Below are 18639 nucleotides of genomic sequence, written 5' to 3' on the forward strand. Positions count from 1 at the left end.
GAGCAGCAGCTCCGGTCCAGCTAGGAAAGAGAGAGCACACCTTCCTTCTTCACAGTGCCTTTTGGGCTAGGTCAGGAGACAGACAGCATGGGGTTGCTGGGAGGTCATAGACAGGCTCGTAAGGGCTAGTGTGGGAGGGCAGACTGGGGCAGGGGCTGAATGGGAGTGGTGGTGGGGGAGTGGAGTTGCAGGGCCACATGGGGACCGGGGTGGTGTGGCTGAGTAGGGGCACAGACACATGGGGATGTGGGAAGGGGTGCAGGGCTTCAGGGGGATGGGGGAATGGGGGTGGAGGGACACATGTGGACACGGGCAGGTGTGCCTGACTGAATGGGAGAAGCTAGGAGTCAGCCAGGATCTCCATGGGGGAAGCTCCCTAACAATCCCTCCCCGCCCCCTCAAAAAAACCTGTTCCATACTTTTCCCAACCATACACAACAACCCTCCAAGTTCACAACCAGGCTTCTTCCCAGCAATTACTTCCCTCTCCCTCAGCTCCTCTGTTACCGCTGATTCCAAAGTCTTTGCACTGCTTCTGAGGGATGTGGGAAATACAGTTCAGTACTGTAGTTTAAATTAATTATTACTTAGAGTTCTGTAAGGAAGCTATTTGTCAAACATTTCCTGAATCTTTTTTGTTGTCTGTATTGTTACAGACGTACTTGCTGACAGATATTTTGAAATTAATGACCAAAAATAGTTGAAAAAAAAAAGTTGTGTTTTGACAAAATATGCAGAAATTAACAGAATTTGGAAATATTGTGCTTGGAATTTTTAATTTTTTGGTGCAGAATTCTCCCAGGAGTACCTACCAAAGAACCTCCTTGGGCTCTTCAGCCTGGATCCTGACTTCTGTGACCTCTGGCTATCTCAAAATGGGACTCATTCTCTTCCCTTCTAACCACTGGGACTCTGCCTCCCAGAAGGAAGGTAGAAGGGGGGAGAGGGTATGCTATACAATAATTCAAACTGCTGGTGCACAGCTCTGTGCCTTCTACCCCCCTAGAACAGCCATCCAGTGGCTTATTGAGATCTAACCAGACAAAGCGTTTGCTCCATGCTGTAATTTGTGGTAGACAGGAACCACTGTATGTGCTTCACTGGTGTTAATATGGCCAAGATTACACCCACTTGAGGTCAATGTCTTGGACACCTCCACCTTGGCCCAGAGAGCAATGTAGATCCATCCCTGGGGAGGGAGAGATCACCTACTAGCCTTGTCTCCTTGCCCTTACTTTTAAGGGCACCCAGCTGTTTACACTGTACCTTGAAGGAGTTATCAAAGATATGCTTCTCCCCTAAGGAGAGGCAGGCCTAACTTCCTCAGTGAAGAAATCATTAGTGAACTACAAACTGAAGAGAGAACCTCAGTGTTTCCTTCACAAGCAGGAATTCATCAGGTTGGCTTTTGAGGCCCCCGAGATATGCTTTCTGTTATGTCCTGATCAGGTGAATCCCACACGACTGTATTGGCTTAGGTGAATCATCAAGCTCAAGCCCAGAGCATTCCTTCCAGACAAAATTCAATGTTCTCTTCCATGCAGGTGGAGAAAAATTTAATTACCCTCAGTGCCCTGCACATGCAGGCATCTGAATGTCAGTCTGGATGAGCAAGAAAATGGTCTGTCCACTAGTTGGTCTTCAAAAAAGTAGTCGTCGTCAGCCCCGCTCATTAGACCTCTTTTCCTTGAGCTACAACTTTCCGAGATACTGTAACATATATACTTTGACCTCAAGGCCTGTATACAGCATGTATTCTTTGTCATTAGTGGGGAATGGAGTTCACACCTTTTCCTCACCTCTTACTGATAACAGGGTCTGCAAAAAGTGAAAAGGATTGATGCCTGCTGATCAATGTTCCCTCTAATTTTTTTACTTTCATGTGCAGAATGAATTTTGTGTGCACCAATATGGAGGTGATGTGTGGCGGGGGTGGGGCTGAGAGATTTGGGGGCTCAGGGTTGGGATATAGATTTGGGGGCTCAGGGTTGGGATATAGATTTGGGGGCTCAGGGTTGGGATATAGATTTGGGCTGCAGCGGGGGGTGAGGCTCTGGCTAGGGCTGTGGGCTCTGGGGTGGGGCTGGAGATGAGGGAATTGAGGTGTGGGATGAGGGTGGTTCAGGGCTAGGGCAGAGGGTTAGGGGGTGGGGGTGAGGGTTCTGGCTAGGAATGCAGGCTCTGGAGTGGGGCCGGAGATGAGGGGTTTGGAGTGAAGGCTGTCCTGGGGCTGTGGCAGGGAGAGAGGACTCCCCCAACCCCCTCTCGCTGCAGTGGTCTGGGGCCTGGGGAGAGGCACCTCTCCCCATTACGTGCCTGCGTGGCAGCTCGGCCGGGAGAGAAACACCTCTCCCTGCTGCGCAGCCGAGCGGCTTAGAGGGAACTTAGCTGCCAATTCATGTGGGTGTAGAGTATCTGAGACTGGTCTAGTTCATGGGTCTTTAGTTGTTCCAAAGGCTTCTCCTTTATCCTGACCAAATCTTCCTCAGTCTCATATCCTTGCTTATGAAACCTCCCTCAGTTCTAAGTTCTGGATTACCAGGTGTGTCCTCTTTTGTTACTGAGAGAAGGGTACTATCTTTTTTTTTCTATGAGGTGAAGTCTCTCTTAGTTTCCATGGGATTGTAGCCCGGAGGTCCATTATTATCTCCATCTGGAGTTCTTCCAGAGTGAGTTTGAGCGTGTGTTCTCTGCTAGTATCCAGATGCCTTGTTGATATGAGCAAAAATGCTTGCTGCTATCAACAGGTATTGGAAACAGCTGTACCTGTTTCCCAGTGCTGGAATATTGTTCAGCTGCAAGTGTAGCCAGTGATAAATTGAGTTGAACACTGTTAGCTGTAGTTCCTGAAACAGTCAAACACAATTGCTGTTTAATAGCAAGTGTAACCAACACTCGGGATTGATTTCAGATGCACCCCTTGCTGACATCATTTGTCAGCCAAAGGAACTTCAGCTAGTGGAGACAAACCTCCTGCTCCATAAGAGAGTTCTGACTGGGGTTTCCTTCTCATAATCGGGTTCCTTAAAGTAGTCTCTTACCTTAGACCTCGTGTAAGTCTCACTGTTTGCTGGAGCCAAATCAAGTACAGAGTGTCTACTGCTCAGACGCATTTGAACCTACTTTCGTTATTACACTGTTTCCTGTGGCCTTTAACTTTGTTAGAGACTCTGTAGGAGCTCACAGCCCCATCTTGAAACCCTCATGCCTCATTTTCCATAAAGAGAAAAGTTCTCTAAATGTGCCCCAGTTGTCTTCCCATTGTAATCTCAGTCTTCCACCTTAACCAGGATATTTTGCTCCCCAACCTCCAGGTCCATTGGCATTCTGTGAACCCTCTGCCAAATACTCAAGGCCTATCTTTCCCAAACCATTCCTCAAATGCTGGTCCCTGTTCTAAAGGTCTTGCAAAATCAGAAAACATCCAGATCTTGCTCAGTCGGATTCTTTATCCAGTGCTAGTACTCATTTGCTGACCTTCCCTGCTCAGAGAAGCTTTGAGCTTTTTATCTAAACCACGCACCATTCAGGCCATAAAAAAATCTTTGGTAGATGAGTTCTTCCAGGCCACCACCTGAGCACAGTTACATTTTTGAGATGTTACCAGCTGTATTTGCATATATTGGCTGATGTAGCCTTCAGTTGGTGAGTTCTTGGGTTCTTCTATGACAACCCTAGGTCGTCTTCCTTCGTGAAGAGGTCCCAACAGCTGTTTGGTCTCCTTTCCTTCATTCTCCCAGTTTCTCCCCTCTTGCCACTTTGCTGTAACACATTTTAACTTCTCCATAGTTACTTTTCTTCCCTTGGTATGGAAGCTGCTAGTTAGTTGTTTGTCCATACTGGTGATAAGCCAATCATGGAAAAGCAAATTTCTTACTGGATTAATTGCTTACTATTGGGAGTAGTCATTACTGATTTCAGTGGGATTACTCACTATACTAAACTCTGTCTGGTAATTGTGTGTTGGATTATTTACTAGCGGTATTACCCTGGTGCCCAAAAGGTGTGGTTCTAGCCCCAAAGCTCTAATAATATAAAATAAAGGACCAGGCTCTTTTTATTTCTAAATTACACAATTCCTAGTTGATTGGACGTGAAATATAGTAGTCTTCAGATTATTATGCAAAAGTGTTACCATTATTATTGTTATATGAGGTTTTTAGTTAGAAAAAGAAATAAGATATTTTTCAAAGTAGGACAAATGCACTGTTTTAATTTTCAGACGTCGTCTTGAAAGTAGATCTTATCAGGGTCTGAAAATGGACTTGCATGATAGCATTATTGACAGTTGTGTCCTTTGTTAAATTGGGATGTTTCTGATTTCATTTCTTTTTAACTTTTACTTTGCTCTTAGGATGGACATGTAGAAGTAGCTCGTTTGCTTCTAGATAGTGGTGCTCAAGTCAATATGCCTGCGGATTCATTTGAATCTCCACTTACACTAGCTGCTTGTGGTGGACATGTGGAGCTAGCTGCACTACTGATAGAAAGGGGAGCAAATCTTGAGGAAGTTAATGATGAAGGTTATACTCCACTGATGGAAGCTGCACGTGAAGGGCATGAGGAGATGGTAGCACTGTTACTGGCACAGGGTAAGAAAACAATTTCATCTTATAAATTACTGTACTGTAAATTACATCTTTTTAGTAGTTTAAATTACATATTCTTTTATAGTCTTTTATTCTGAATGATTAAGTACTGACCCTGCTAGTTCGTGTGTGATGGCTCAGGATTTAGCACGTGGTTTTGACTTGACAGTTACTGTATAGGAATAACGTAGAACTAACTACACTGATCTCTTGCTAAGGGCTATGGGGTAGGGGCAAAGCGGGAAGATGAGTGCCTATATGATTTGTCTGTCTGGCCAGACAGATTAACAGATAATTTGTTTCATAGGAGCAAATATAAATGCACAGACAGAAGAAACGCAAGAAACAGCTCTTACTCTGGCATGCTGTGGAGGATTTTCTGAAGTAGCTGATTTCCTTATTAAGGCAGGAGCTGATATAGAACTTGGTTGCTCTACACCTTTAATGGAAGCTGCTCAGGAGGGACACCTTGAATTGGTGAAATATTTATTGGCAGCAGGTATGTTGATATAAATGACAGGTTGACTTACAGGAGATTTAGCTTAAAAATGCTAATTAAATTAACTAATTTTTTAATTAAAAAAAAAGTATAAATTAGGAAATAACTACAGTTACTGGCAATTAAAGTTGCAGCAGGGCACACTCCATCTTCCCAAAACCTTAAAAGAATGGAACAACCTAAGAGAAAAGACATTCTGCATTCTTTTCCATATTTATATTGTCTAAATTGAACAGTATCAGCTATGCAGTCCAACAATCCATGAGGCTTTTGCTTCCATCCAGTAGATACCAAAAACTAAATATGTACTCAGTCTTCATTAAGCGTGCACTCTAACACACAACATTAACAGTGACTACTTCTGCTTTTGTACTCTGCTGAGTGTTTTGGGGCAAATAAGTTATTCTGTAAAATATGGTTTTGTTCAGCCTGAAACTATTTGTGAATTTGTGGTGTTTGCTGAATAGCTTTTGACCAAACTGACAAAATCAAAACATTTCAGTTTGACCAGTCTTAAAAAAAAACCAAACACCTGTTTTTATTTTGAGCATTTTGACAAAAACAAATAAGTAAATTAAAAAAAAACAAAAGCCTACGAGGAGGAGGACATCTTATAACCTTTACCCCACTAGTTAGGGTACTTTCTTGGGATGCGGGAAACTGTGGTTCAGTTCTTCCCTCTGTCTGATGTGGAGAAAAGATTTGAACATGGGTCTCCCACACTGCAGGAAAGTGTGGTAGTAACTGGGTTTTGGGATAATGTGCATAGGTTAATAGACTCTAGGTCGAGGTAGGCAAACTTTGGGTATGGAAATTGTATGGTGGGCCATGAATGCTCACAAAATTGGGGGTTGGGGTGCATGAGGGCTCCAGGTTGGGGGTGCGGGCTCTACAGTGGGGCCAGAAATGAGGTGTTCAGGGTGCGGGAGGGGGCTCTGGGGTGGGGCTGGAGACAAGGGGTTTGGGGTGCAAGAGGTAGCTCCAGGCTGGGACCGAGGGGTTCAGAGGGCGGGAGAGGGATCAGGGTTGGGGCAGGGGTTGGGGGGCAGGGGGGCAGGCTCCGGCCGGCACTTACCTCAAGCAGCTCCTGGAAGCAGTGACATGTCCCTCCTTTGGCTCCTACGCGGAGGTGCGGCCAGGCGGCTCTGTGTGCTGCCCCGTCCGCAGGCGCTGCACCTGCAGCTCCCGGAAGCAGCAGTTCCCAGCCAATGGAAGCTGCAGGGGATGGCGCTTGGGGCGGGGGCAGCATGCAGAGCTCCCTGGTTGCCCCAATGCATAGGAGCCAGAGGGGGGACATGCTGCTGCTTCTGGGAACCGCATGGAGCCATGGCACACACTGAATGGGGCAAGCCCCCAACCCCGCTCCCCAGCAGGAACTTGAGGGCTGGATTAAAACATGTGCAGGGCCGGATGCGGACCCTGGGCCTTAGTTTGCTCACCCCTACTCTAGGTTGTCGAACCAGACTTCAGAAAAGAAACAAAGCCTGAATTCAGACATGGATTTAGGAACTGAAATCTTCAGCACTGTGGGGGGGAAATGCTGCTGCCCATCAGTACTGCAGTGAGTGAGTTGAACGGTTTTGTTCACCACTTTAACTGCTGTCAAATGTGCCATAACCTTCTTTTGCCACAAATTCCTGACTCTACTTCTGTGTCTCAGGCCTCTTTCCCTGTTAGGCACAGTGCTGTTGGCAGTAAGTAGAACATGGCTTCAGTTGCCATGGAAGGAAGATCTGTTGCTTTTTTTTTTAGGTTTTAACAGTTAGTGGGATCACTCAGATAAAATATTTGGGTGAGAGGACATCTACAGTAACCAGTAAAACGTATGTTGCTTTTATAGGAGCGAATGTACATGCTACAACAGCAACAGGAGACACAGCTTTGACCTATGCTTGTGAAAATGGACATACTGACGTTGCAGACGTATTGCTTCAAGCTGGTGCTGATTTAGTAAGACTTTTCATGTGTATCTTGTGCATGAAAATATTTTAACTGTAAACTTAGCATTTACTTTTACCTTTCTTACAGAAAAAAAGTTAAGTGCTTAATATAAAGCAAGAAGAAAGCTTTGCAAGTGTTAACATATGTATACATTGGTGGTACTAGTCAAAAGGAGGATTGAAAGCCTGTAACATCTGTCCCAGTTTAAGAGGAATAGCACTAAATATTGATGCATCCATTAGTTAAATACTTAGTAAATTCTTGGATTTTGTAATAGTTCACTCTTGCCCTTGGCAGAATGCACCACGGGACTCAGTACTCTGCAAGGTATAGTTTGTCTGTTCTTTTAGTTCTACCAGTCTTATTCTTCATCCATGTCCCAGAATCCTGAGTTTCCAATACTGGATTAGAAATTTTTGGGATGACTACTCTCTACATTTTAAACTTCACGGGCATTTAAATTGGGTTTTTTATTGATCTTTGGTCACTTTCTATCATTTTGGTATTCTTTCTATAGCACAGCTTTCAAAATTTAGACTAAATGTGCAACAAATGCCTTCCCAAGGGCCAGAGTATATTGGAATTGTATACCACATCCTAGTATATGTCTGTTTGCCTTCTAGGCCACTTCCATGGTTTTCCCATGTTACTCCCAGGTTCTGTTTGTTGTGTTCTGCATAGTATATCCATTAAACAGTAAGTTAGGTTGCTGTTTTGGGTTTATTGATGATTGCTGATGCCAGTCAGCTGGAGGGCTTAAAATTGCTGCTTCAGTGTACCTGTCAGCTACAGGTATCTCACTATTCATTTTTTTTAAAATTGTGTTCAGAACGTAATTGTTTTGCTTTTAATAGTCCTTCTGAGGAGCACTAGAGCATTCTCGTGGATCCTCCACCCTTGAAACTTTTTCAGTCTACATCCTTCTAGGCTGGGGCTGTCTTTGGAGTCCAACACTACTTACTACTTTCCTTCCATTTCTTCAATAGGTTTAAGGTGTTAGCTTTCTCCCTATCCCGCTTCTATAGCTCTTTCACTAACTTACAAATAGCTCAGGGAATTGGAAGCCTGAACTTCACTCAGTTTCTGAACTTTATAGTAACCTGTTGAAACTTTGAACTTGAATTTCTTAAATTGTCTCTCTCTACAACACAGCCACACTGATTGTGGGAGCTACTTACAATGACTTATTTGTAGAAAAACAGTATTAAAAGGTATGTAAAGAATATCATTACAATAACTCGAGTCTCCCAGTCTTCAGTGTCCTTATTAAGCTGCTTAAACAATCACTTAGATGCTTATTGAAGCCCACACTTGAAACAGCAGTTTTTAAATTAAATTTATTTTAAAAAGGTAAACTTAAAGTCGTGGCTGTGATGCTGCACTAGTGAATTACAAAAGCACTGTTCTTTTAGAAAGAAAATTTAGTTTTAGACCACCTCAGTTTTCATAGGCAGGCCCAGGCTTTTTCTCTCAGCAGCAGAGGGAGACTGCTCCCTCCTAACTCTCTTATGAGAATTGCGATGCCACTATGCTTGGTGTTCTGTATCCAGCAAAGGACATAACATATGCTTGTGAATAAACTCGCTCATCTTTAGTAGCTTATCCTAATGTATTGACATCAATTCAAACTCAATACAAAGGCTATCTATTTTAGTTACATATATCACCCCCTTACTGTAGTATCTGAGAGCATTGTGACCTTGTAATGTATGTATTTTCTCCAAACCCATGTGAGATAAGGAAGTAAAATATCTCCATTTTACAGATGGTGAACCAAGGCACAGGGAGACTAATTGATTGTTGGGTTTTTGTGGCCTTTTTCAGGGATTTGAATTTTTTTGTGTGGTTGCTTTAGTTATGGATGAATAATATAGGGTTTATTGCATCCTGTAGCTCTACCCTTAAACAATATTTTGTGCCAGCTAAAGGGGTCCAGAGTTTTTATTTGCCCACTAACTCCTTAGTGGTGCAGGTGGCTGCAGAGAGGTCCAGGTTACAGCAACACAAGTCCACTGCAACTGACGAGCGCTAAAGCCTTGACTTCTAGAGGAGGAAAGTATTTTCATCAGTTAGTCTCCAGTTCAGTGTTGCTAACTACCAGGTATAGTTAGCAAATTATGACTTCTTAAATTACTCCAAATTCAGAGACAAACTTCCTTAGGAAGACGGGGCTCAGTTCCAAGCCCTCATCGATAAAGGCAATCTGGTGGCTAAGACATGACTTCATGTGGCAGTGGATGCGCTGACATTGCATCTAGAGGAATCCTCATGGCTATAGTCCATGAGGCGTGAATCATGGCTGTTGTCTTCAGGGTTCCCCAGAGAGGTCCACAATATCAACAATTTTGCCCTTTGAGTCTAATCTCTTCAGTGAGAAGACAGTCACTATACTCTTAAGGACTCTAGCACAACCCTCTGCTCCCTAGGTGTTTACACCCCAACCCCCAAAAGAAACACCACAAGCAGACCCAGAGGCCCAGACCTCCCCCCAGGTCATTCTATCACTACTGCCCTTACAAACCACCATGCAAGCGACAGAGCGTTCAAAGCCACAGGTTTTGGCTTCCTCCGCCTCTACAACCACTACTCAGCTCTCTCTCTGTCCAAGGATTTCTTTTAATGAGACGTTCAAGGACTGCATACAGCTATTGATGCCATGCCATATTTTCCCCCCGAAATATTTGGGGGCTGCCTTACCCATTCTGCACACAACTGGAGGGCAATAACAGACAAGTGGTTATTAGACATCATCCACTCCAGCTACATAGTTGTTTCTCACCTCTGCACCACAAACCCTTTTTCCTGGCCCCTTCTAAGGCTCTACTCTCACAAGGGGATCCTTCATCAAGAAGTGAACTCTTTCAGAAAAGGGCTGTAGAGCAGGTGCCACCCTAACACCAAGGGATAGGGTTCCCCTTCCCATACTTCATAGTTTAAAAAAAAAAAAAAAGAGGGAGACCAATTCTTGATCTACACCAACTAAACATTTTTATTAGCAAATCAGAATTTTGCATCATAGTAATTCCATCCCTGGAGGAGAATGAGAGGTGTCCCTAGCCTCTGTTTGCCAGAAACTGGAAATAGATGACAGGACAGATCACTTGATTACCTGTTCTGTTCATTCCCTCTGAAGCACCCGGCATTGGCCACTGTTGGAAGACAGTCTAGACCTTTTGGTCTGACCCAGTATGGCCATTCTTAATACATGGTTTGTGGCCCTCGACTTGAAAGATGCCATTTTCATGTGGATACTTAGCATTCCCACAGAAGAGTTCTTAAATTTGTTGTAGGACACGAGCACGTCCAATTCAGAGTACTTTGATTTAGGCTGGCGGTGTCACCCAGGGTCTTATTAGTCTTTTCTCTGGAGGCCTAGATAAGACACGGTGGCTACACCATCTTTCTGTATTTTGATGACTGGCTATTAATGGGGCAGATCAAGCCAAGAGGTCCAGTTGGCAACCCTATTATCTTACTCCACATTCTGGCAACAATGAGATTCTGTTTGAACAAAGAACACTTGGACTCCCACGAGGACTATAGATTTCATAGGATCAATCCTAGACTAATGATCCGGAAAAGCCTACCTCCCTACAGATAATTTTCCAGCTATGAACAGCCTGATAAACCAAGTCACCCTCAGACCTTGCACCTTCCCTGCTAGGCCACTTGGCTCCATGTACATACATAATACTGTTCACCGGACCCCACATCCATTGTCTGCAGGCCTGGCTTCAGTTTGTTTACTCACTGAACAAGGACAATATGAATACATAGGTAATGATTCCACCACAAGCCAGAGCCTCTCTGGTATGGTGGATGAAACTGGATCCAAGTGCAAGTCCTCTTTCTTCCATCCACCTCCAACACAACCATAATCACAGATGCATAGGATGGGGAGCACATATGGACAATCACTGCACAAGGCACATGGTCCCCATGGGAGGCCAGAACATATATCAATCTCCTGGAGTTGAGGGCAGTTCCCGTAGCCTGAAACACATTCCTCACACTCCTGCAGTTCTGTCAGACAACATGACAGTATATTTTTTTATATAAACTAAAAGGGTGGAGCGAGATCTCTTCATGTTTGTATGGAGACAGTGAACTTATGGAACTGGTTCATGAAGAACCACATCACACTCTCAGTGACATACCTACGAGGTGCGCAAAATACTCTGGCGAACTATCTCAGCAGGCATTTCTCCGTAGACCACAAATGGGAAATACATAATTCTGTCTTGACTGAAATCTTCACCCAGTGGGGAGCACCATCTTTGGACCTATTTGCCTGCCAAACAAGAAATTCAGTCTCTGCTGTTCGAGAACATCAGTAGGGCAAGACTCCAGGGATGATGGCCTTCTGTTATCCTGGATGAACTGTCTGAGGTACTCCCATCCCCTTCTACCTCAGGTTCTCCGCAGAATTCACAATGACAGGACCAGGGTTATTCTCGTTGCACCCGATTGGCCCAGACAGTTTTGATTTCCAGACCCTCTACAAATATCAGCCCATCCTTCCATCTATATTCAACCTTTTCCATATCTGTTCATTCAGGGCAAGTGCAGGACCAGACATCCCAGCCAAGACCCTCTTCATCTCACGGCCTGGTATTTGGATGGGCATCAGTTCTGGAACTTTTATGTTCGAAGGCCATCTGAATGATCCTTTTATCCCAGCAGAAAAATTTCCACTAGAAATGCTATTTAGCTAAATGGAGGCATTTCTCTACCTGGTCACAAAGAAATCAGTTATCACCAGAATCAGCAGATGTCCCTGTCATTTTAGATTATCTTCTGTGCCTCAAACTGTCAGGGCTTTCTGTTAGCTTGTTGAAACTCCATCCAGCGGCAGTCAGTGCCTTGCATCCTCTCATCCTGCCACACTTACTTACCTACCACAATTCAGTTCTTGAACGGCCTCATTAGAACCTTCCCACCAGTGATGAAACTTATGCCACAATGGGACCTCACTTTGTACTCCCAATTCTTACCAGACCATGTTTCGAACCAGTGGCCACATGTTCCATGTCACGCTTCTCCATGAAGGTTTTAATTGCCATCACATCAGCCAGACAGGTGAGCCAACTAGGAGCACTCATGGCAGACCCAGCATACTCCGTATTTATTAGAAAAAAGGTCTCCCTTAATCTCCATCCAAAATTCATCTCCAAGATAATTCAGAGTTTCACACGAACCAACCTATTCATTCACTCAGTGTCAGACAGGTCCTGGCCTTTTATCTGCAGAGAACAAAGCCAATTAGGAAAACTCTGTCTTTTTGTCAGCGATAGTAGAGCTATTACGAGGGCAAGTGTTATCGGTCCAGAGAGACTAAGTGGAATCTCTGCATCACTCTTATTATTTGCCACATATTTCTCCCCAGTCAGGGTGAAGGCCCAATTGACCAGAGCACAAGCAATCTCAATGGCATCTGTTGGAGAAGTTCCAATACCAGACATTTGTAAAGTGGCTATCTGGAGCTCTATCCACACCTTTATGGGGCATTACACCCTAATCCAGTCTTCCTCAGTATATGCAGCTGTCGGGACAGCAGTGTTATAGACTTCCATACCAATTGCATCTTGCACCCTGCTCTTACTTGAATACTGCTTACCAATCACCCATGTGTGGAGCCCACATATAGACCAGCACCGAAGAAATGGAGGTTGCTTACCCATAACTTGAGGTTCTTTGAGATGTGTGGTTCTTATTTGTATTCCACTACCTGCCCTCCTTCCCCTCTGGTTTGGATCCTATTTGATTCATGGTAAGAAAACTGGAGAGGCATTGGTCCATACCGCCCTTTATGTCCTCATTTTGGAGCACAAGGAGAGCAACAGCGCATGCACAGACCAGTGTACGCTACTTGCTACAAATCTCTGGTCTCAGGCGCGTGGCCTGCATTTTAGAGCCCTGTATGGATACAAAATTTGTATCCACATCCAATCCGCAAACATGGTCGGAATTTGGGGAGAGCATGTGCTCTTATAGTAGGGATAAAGGAGAGAAGACCGAACTGGGGTGGGGGGAATCAAATCCATGTCTTAGATGTCTGTATATTAATGCAAGAAGTATGGTGAATAAACAGGAAGAACTCAAAATGTTAGTAAATACAGCTACGACGTAGTTGGCATCACAGACTTGGAGGGATAATACACATGACTGGAATATTGGTATAGAAGAGTACAGCTTGCTCAGGAAGGACAGGCAGGGGAAAAAAGGGAGGTGTTGCCTTTGTATATTAAAAACGTATAGATTTGGATTGAGGTTGAGATGGAAATAGGAGACAGACTTGTTGAAAGTATCTGGGTAAGGTTAAAAGGGGTTTAAAAAAAAAAAAAAAAGGGTGATGTCATGATAGGGGTCTACTGCAGACCACCTAACCAGGAAGAAGAGGTGGATGAGGCTTTCTTTGAACAACTAACAAAATCATCCAAAGCATAGGATTTGGTGGTGATGGGGGACTTCAACTACTCAGACATCGGTTGGGGAAAATAACACAGCAAGGCACAGATTATCCAACAAGTTCTTGCAAAGTATTAGAGACAATTTTTTTATTTCAGAAGGTGGAGAAAGGTACTAGGGGAGAGGCTGTTCTAGATTTGATTTTTGACAGATAGGGAGCAACTAGTTGAGAATTTGAAAGTGGAAGGCAACTTGGGTGAAAGTGATTATGAAATGGTAGAGTTCATGATTTTAAGGAGTGGTAGGAGGGAGAACAGCAAAATAAAGACAGTGGATTTTAAGAAGGCAGACTTTAGCAAACTCAGGGAGTTGATAGGTAAGATCCCATGGGAAGCAAGTCTAAAGGGAAAAACAATTGAAGACAGTAGGCAGTGTTTCAGAGACATTAAGGGCACAAGATCAAACTATCCCATTACATAGGAAAGATGGGAAGTCTGGCAAGAGATCACCCTGGCTTACCAAGAGATCTTCAGTGATCTAAAACTCAAAAAAGAGTCCTACAAAAAATGGAAACTAGGTCAAATTACAAAGGATGAATATCGACAAATAACAAGTTTGTAGGGACAAAATTAGAAAGGCCAAGGCACAAAACGAGATCAAATTAGCTAGAGAAAAAGGGTAACAAGAAAACATTCTACAAATACATTAGAAGCAAAAGGAAGACCAAAGACAGGGTAAGCCTGTTACTCAATATGTGGGCAGGGGGCGACAATAACAGAAAATGTGGAAATGGCAGAGGTGCTTAATGACTTCTTTGCTTCAGTTTTCACCAAGAAGGTTGGTGGTGATTTGACGTCTAACATAGTGAATGCCAGTGAAAATGAGGTAGGATGAGAGGCTAAAATAGGGAAGGAACAAGTTAAAAATTACTTAGATAAGTTAGAAATCTTCAAGTTGCCAGGGCCCAATAAAATGCATCAAGGAGCTGACTGAGGAGATATCTGAGCCATTAGCGATTATCTCTGAAAAATCATGGAAGGTGGGAGAGCTTCCAGAAGACTGGAAAAGGGCAAATATAGTGCCAATCTTTATAAATATAAAAAAAAGGACAACCAGGGAAATTACAGACCTGTCAACTTAATTCAGTACCAGGGAGGATAATGGAGCAAATAATTAAGCAATCAGTTTTCAAACATCTAGAAGATAATGTGATAAGTAACAGTCACCATGGATTTGTTAAGAAGAAATCCTGTCAAACCAACCTGATAGCTTTCTTTGACAGGCTAACAAGCCTTTGGATAGGGTGAAAATGTTAGACGTGGTATATCTTTACCTTAGTAAACCTTTTGATGCTGTCTCACATAACCTTCTCATAAACAAACAAGGGAAATGCAATGTAGGTGGAGCTACTATAAGGTGGGTGCAAAACTGGTTGGAAAACCATTCCCAGAGAGTAGTTATCAGTGGTTCACAGTCATGCTGGAAGGGTATAACGAGCGGGGTCCTGCAGGGATCAGTCTGGGTCCAGTTCTGTTCAATATCTTCATTAATGATTTAGCTAATGGCCTAGAAAGTACATTTATAAAGTTTGAGGATGATACCAAGCTGAAGGGATTGCAAGTGCTTTGGCGGATAGGATTAAGATTCAAAATGATTTGGACAAACTGGAGAAATGGTCTGAAGTAAATAGAATTAAATTAAATAAGGACAAATGCAAAGTACTCCACTTAGGAAGGAACAATCAGTTGCACACATGCAAAATGGGAAGTGACTGCCTAGGAAGGAGTACGGCAGAAAGGGATCTGGGGGTCATAGTGGACCACAAGCTAAATATGAGTCAAGAGTGTAACTGTTTGGGGGGAAAAAGCGAATCTGATTTTGGGATGTATTAGCAGGAGAGTTGTAAGCAAGACACGAGAAGTAATTCTTCTGCTCTGCTCTGCTCTGCGCTGATTAGGTCTCAACTGGAGTATTGTGTCCAGTTCTTGGTGCCACATTTCAGGAAAGATGTGGAGAAAGTCCAGAGAAGAGCAACAGAAATAATTAAAGGTCTAGAAAACATGACCTGTGAGGGAAAATTGAAAAATTGGGTTTGTTTATTCTGGAAAAGAGAAGACTGAGAGGGGACATAGCAGTTTTCAATTACATAAAAGGTTGCTACATGTAGGAGGGAGAAGAATGGTTCTTAACCTCTGAGGATAGGACAAAAAACAAAGGGCTTAAATTGCAGCAAGGGAGGTTTAGGCTAAACATTAGGAAAAACTTCCTAACTGTCAGAGTGGTTAAGCACTGGAGTAAATTCCATAGCGAAGTTGTAGAATCTCCATCAGAGATTTGTAAGCATAGGTTAAACAAACCCCTGTCAGGGATGGTCTAGAAGATAATACTTAGTCCTGCCATAAGTGTAGGGGACTGAACTAGATGACCTCTCGAGGTCCCTTCCAATCCTATGAATCTATGGTCCATAGATATCAAGCAGGTACCCACAGATTTGCAAGGCTCTAGATATAAAACTTGTATCCGCATCCATCTGTTATATGCAAACATGGTCCACAGATAGCTGCAGATTTGCAGGGCTCTACACATGCTCTACCCACGTGTGGAATAAAGATAAAGACTACACATCTCAAAGAACCTCCAGGTACAAGTAAGTAACCTCCATTTATCCTTAAGTTTTCCGTGTAGTTAACTCATTACCACTACTTTGAATGTAACTTTGAAGAGATTGGGGTGTAATTAGGGGGAAAAAATAATAAATTGGCTTATCATTCCAGTACATTCAGTTTTCTCTTACTAAAAAAGCTGACATTTTGCATCGTTTACAGTGAATCTGAAACTATCCAATGTTGAAGCTTCCTTATGCCCTCAGTAAAAAAGGTCACTACTTCATGGTGGGAGAGAGGAAAGATGACCTTAATAAAGATGGGGGCTGTTCACATTACTGAAGCCACAGATGTTTCACTAAAGTGATCGGACCACACACTTGCCAGTTTGTGATAAGCAAACACAATGTGACAAATGACCAAAATGTAGTACCTGTTGTTTGCTGAGTGTTATGCCACCTGTAAAGAGATTTTCTTGCTGAGGAGTCAATATTTTTTTAAAAGAAAACTTAATTCTTGTATTTTGTCACTTGCAACCAACCCATACGTATCATCAGCAGAGTTTGAGCTCTGGACTTTCAGGTCACTAGTTGAGACCTCTACCACTTGAGCTCCAGTAGTAGCTCTTCTCTTTGTACCACCCACTGGAGAGGGAACAATACCCACTGGGTTTCACAGTTATTAGCTCAGAAGTAATAGAATGCTGGAAATAGACTCCTGGATTTTACTTCCACCTCTAGGAGAGGAGTGAGATCTAATGGTTAAAGTAGTGGTTATAGATGGCCTAGCTAAGCACTTAGATTGGGCAGATTTTATTCTGAGCAGCAGTGTGTCTGCATGCCCTCAAGATTCTTTTAATCTTCAAATATGTGACACAAGCCACCAAAATGTGACACATGAAAAATTCTATGGATGAGATTGGGTTCTGTGCCTGATGCTGCTAAAAGTGACCTTTGGCAACCTCTGTTATCTTATCTGTAAAATTACCTGTGTGATACTTGAGAAACAAGGTATGTGAGGTAATATTTTTTATTGGACCAACTTCTGTTGGTGAAAGACTAGCTTTCAAGCTTACACACAGCTCTTCAGATCTGGGAAAGGTAGTCAGTGTCAGCAAAATATAAGGTGGAACAGACTATTTAGGATAAGCAGTTAACCTGTTTTGGAAGAGACCATTCAAGGTAAAGCGGCCAGTTGAAACCTCTGCAGTCACAGGACAAAAAGAGGGGTTAGTGGGTTACAGATTGTTGTAATAAGCCACAAATCTGTCTTTAAGTTCATGATTTTTAGTGTCTAGCAAGCTCCCAGGCTAGTGTTTTGAAGGTGTGCAGATTTCCTTTGAGGCTGAGGATTGAGAAGTCAGATATGGAGTGATCGTTTTGTGAAAAATATTCACCCACAGGTAATATGATGTAATTGTCTTCTGTAATTTTTCAGTGTGAATTCATGGTGATTGTCCTGTTTCACCCACATAATTATTGGGGAATTGAGGGTACATCTACACAGCAAGTAAACACCCGTGGCTGGCCCATGTCAGCTGACTTCAGCTTGCTGAGCTGTAAAATTGCTGTGTAGGCGACTAGGCTCTGGGACTCCACAAGCAGGGATGGCTCCAGAGCCTGGGCTCTAGGCCAAGCCCAAATGTCTGCACAGCAGTTTTTAGCCCCATGCGCCTGAGAGAGCTCACCCAGGCTAGCTGTGGCCTTGCCACGGGTCTTTTATTCCAGCATAGATATGTACCTTTAGTGCACTGGGTGAGGTACACCACATGTTGTGATATGTGTAGGACCTATGGATCTTGAAACCTGTGTTGTGGCACAATATTGGTTGTCGTAGCAGGAGAGATAAGTCAGCAGATTTTGCTTCTGTTACAATAGGATTTGGTTCTGCTTTGAGTTGGTATGGCCTGGTTTTTGGGGAGCTTGCTGCTGCTTCTGATGGAGCTGGAGAAATTGGGGGCGGGGGTTGTTTCAAGCCACCTCTTCTGGCCTTCAGAGAGATGTGGTCCACATCGAATATGGGTTGTAATTGCTTAATGATACACCATATGGGTTCCAGTGTGGGGTGGTAGGTGACAACTAGGGGGCTGTGGTTGGAGGGCTTTTTCCATATTGAAGCAGGTGCTCTGAGGTATTTGAATGGCCTGTTCCATGCTGCAATCTACTCTGGTGGAATGTCTTTTTTTGTTGGAGGGTGTTTTAAGTGTGATAAGCTGTGTATCCTGGACTTGCTCCTTGGTGCATATTCTCTGGTATCAGAGTGCTTGACTGTAGATACTCAATTTCTTGGTGTGTTTGGGGTCGCTACTGGATCTGTGAAAGTAAGTGTGGTGATCTGTGGGTTTCCTGTAAATAGCTGTCTTTAAGGTTCCATTGTTGAAGCTGATCATGGTTTCCAGGAAGTTTGATGCTGATATAGGAGTGCTTTCAAGAGAACTGAATGGATGGATGGGTAGTGGTGGTTGGAGTTGTGGTGAAAATCTGTAAGGAAGTTTAGCTCACCTGTCCAGAAGATAAAAGCATCATTGATGTATTTCAGGTACAGCATTGGTTTTGTGGTGCATTTGTCCAGGAATTCTTCCTCAAGGTGGCCCATGAAG

At 43.4% G+C, this 18639-nt stretch overlaps 1 protein-coding gene across 13 annotated transcripts in view; it reads left to right on the forward strand.

The window, feature by feature from the left end:
- LOC311524906 (ankyrin repeat and KH domain-containing protein 1) overlaps positions 1-18639 on the forward strand; it is a gene marked incomplete at its 3' end in the record, with an annotated part of 207119 nt that overhangs the window by 111695 nt on the left and 76785 nt on the right. For 12 of the 13 annotated variants that reach the window (XM_084636533.1, XM_084636541.1, XM_084636539.1 and 9 more), the window contains exons 8-10: positions 4355-4592; positions 4897-5088; positions 6929-7038. In XM_084636533.1, the coding sequence (XP_084492659.1) occupies positions 4355-4592; positions 4897-5088; positions 6929-7038 (540 nt within the window). The remainder of the gene's footprint in view (positions 1-4354; positions 4593-4896; positions 5089-6928; positions 7039-18639) is intronic. The other variant, XM_084636537.1, reaches the window with a different exon arrangement.

The sequence above is a fragment of the Lepidochelys olivacea genome (assembly GCF_965140295.1).
Source record: "Lepidochelys olivacea isolate rLepOli2 genome assembly, chromosome: 8".
In the NCBI taxonomy this organism is placed as follows: Eukaryota; Metazoa; Chordata; order Testudines; family Cheloniidae; genus Lepidochelys; species Lepidochelys olivacea.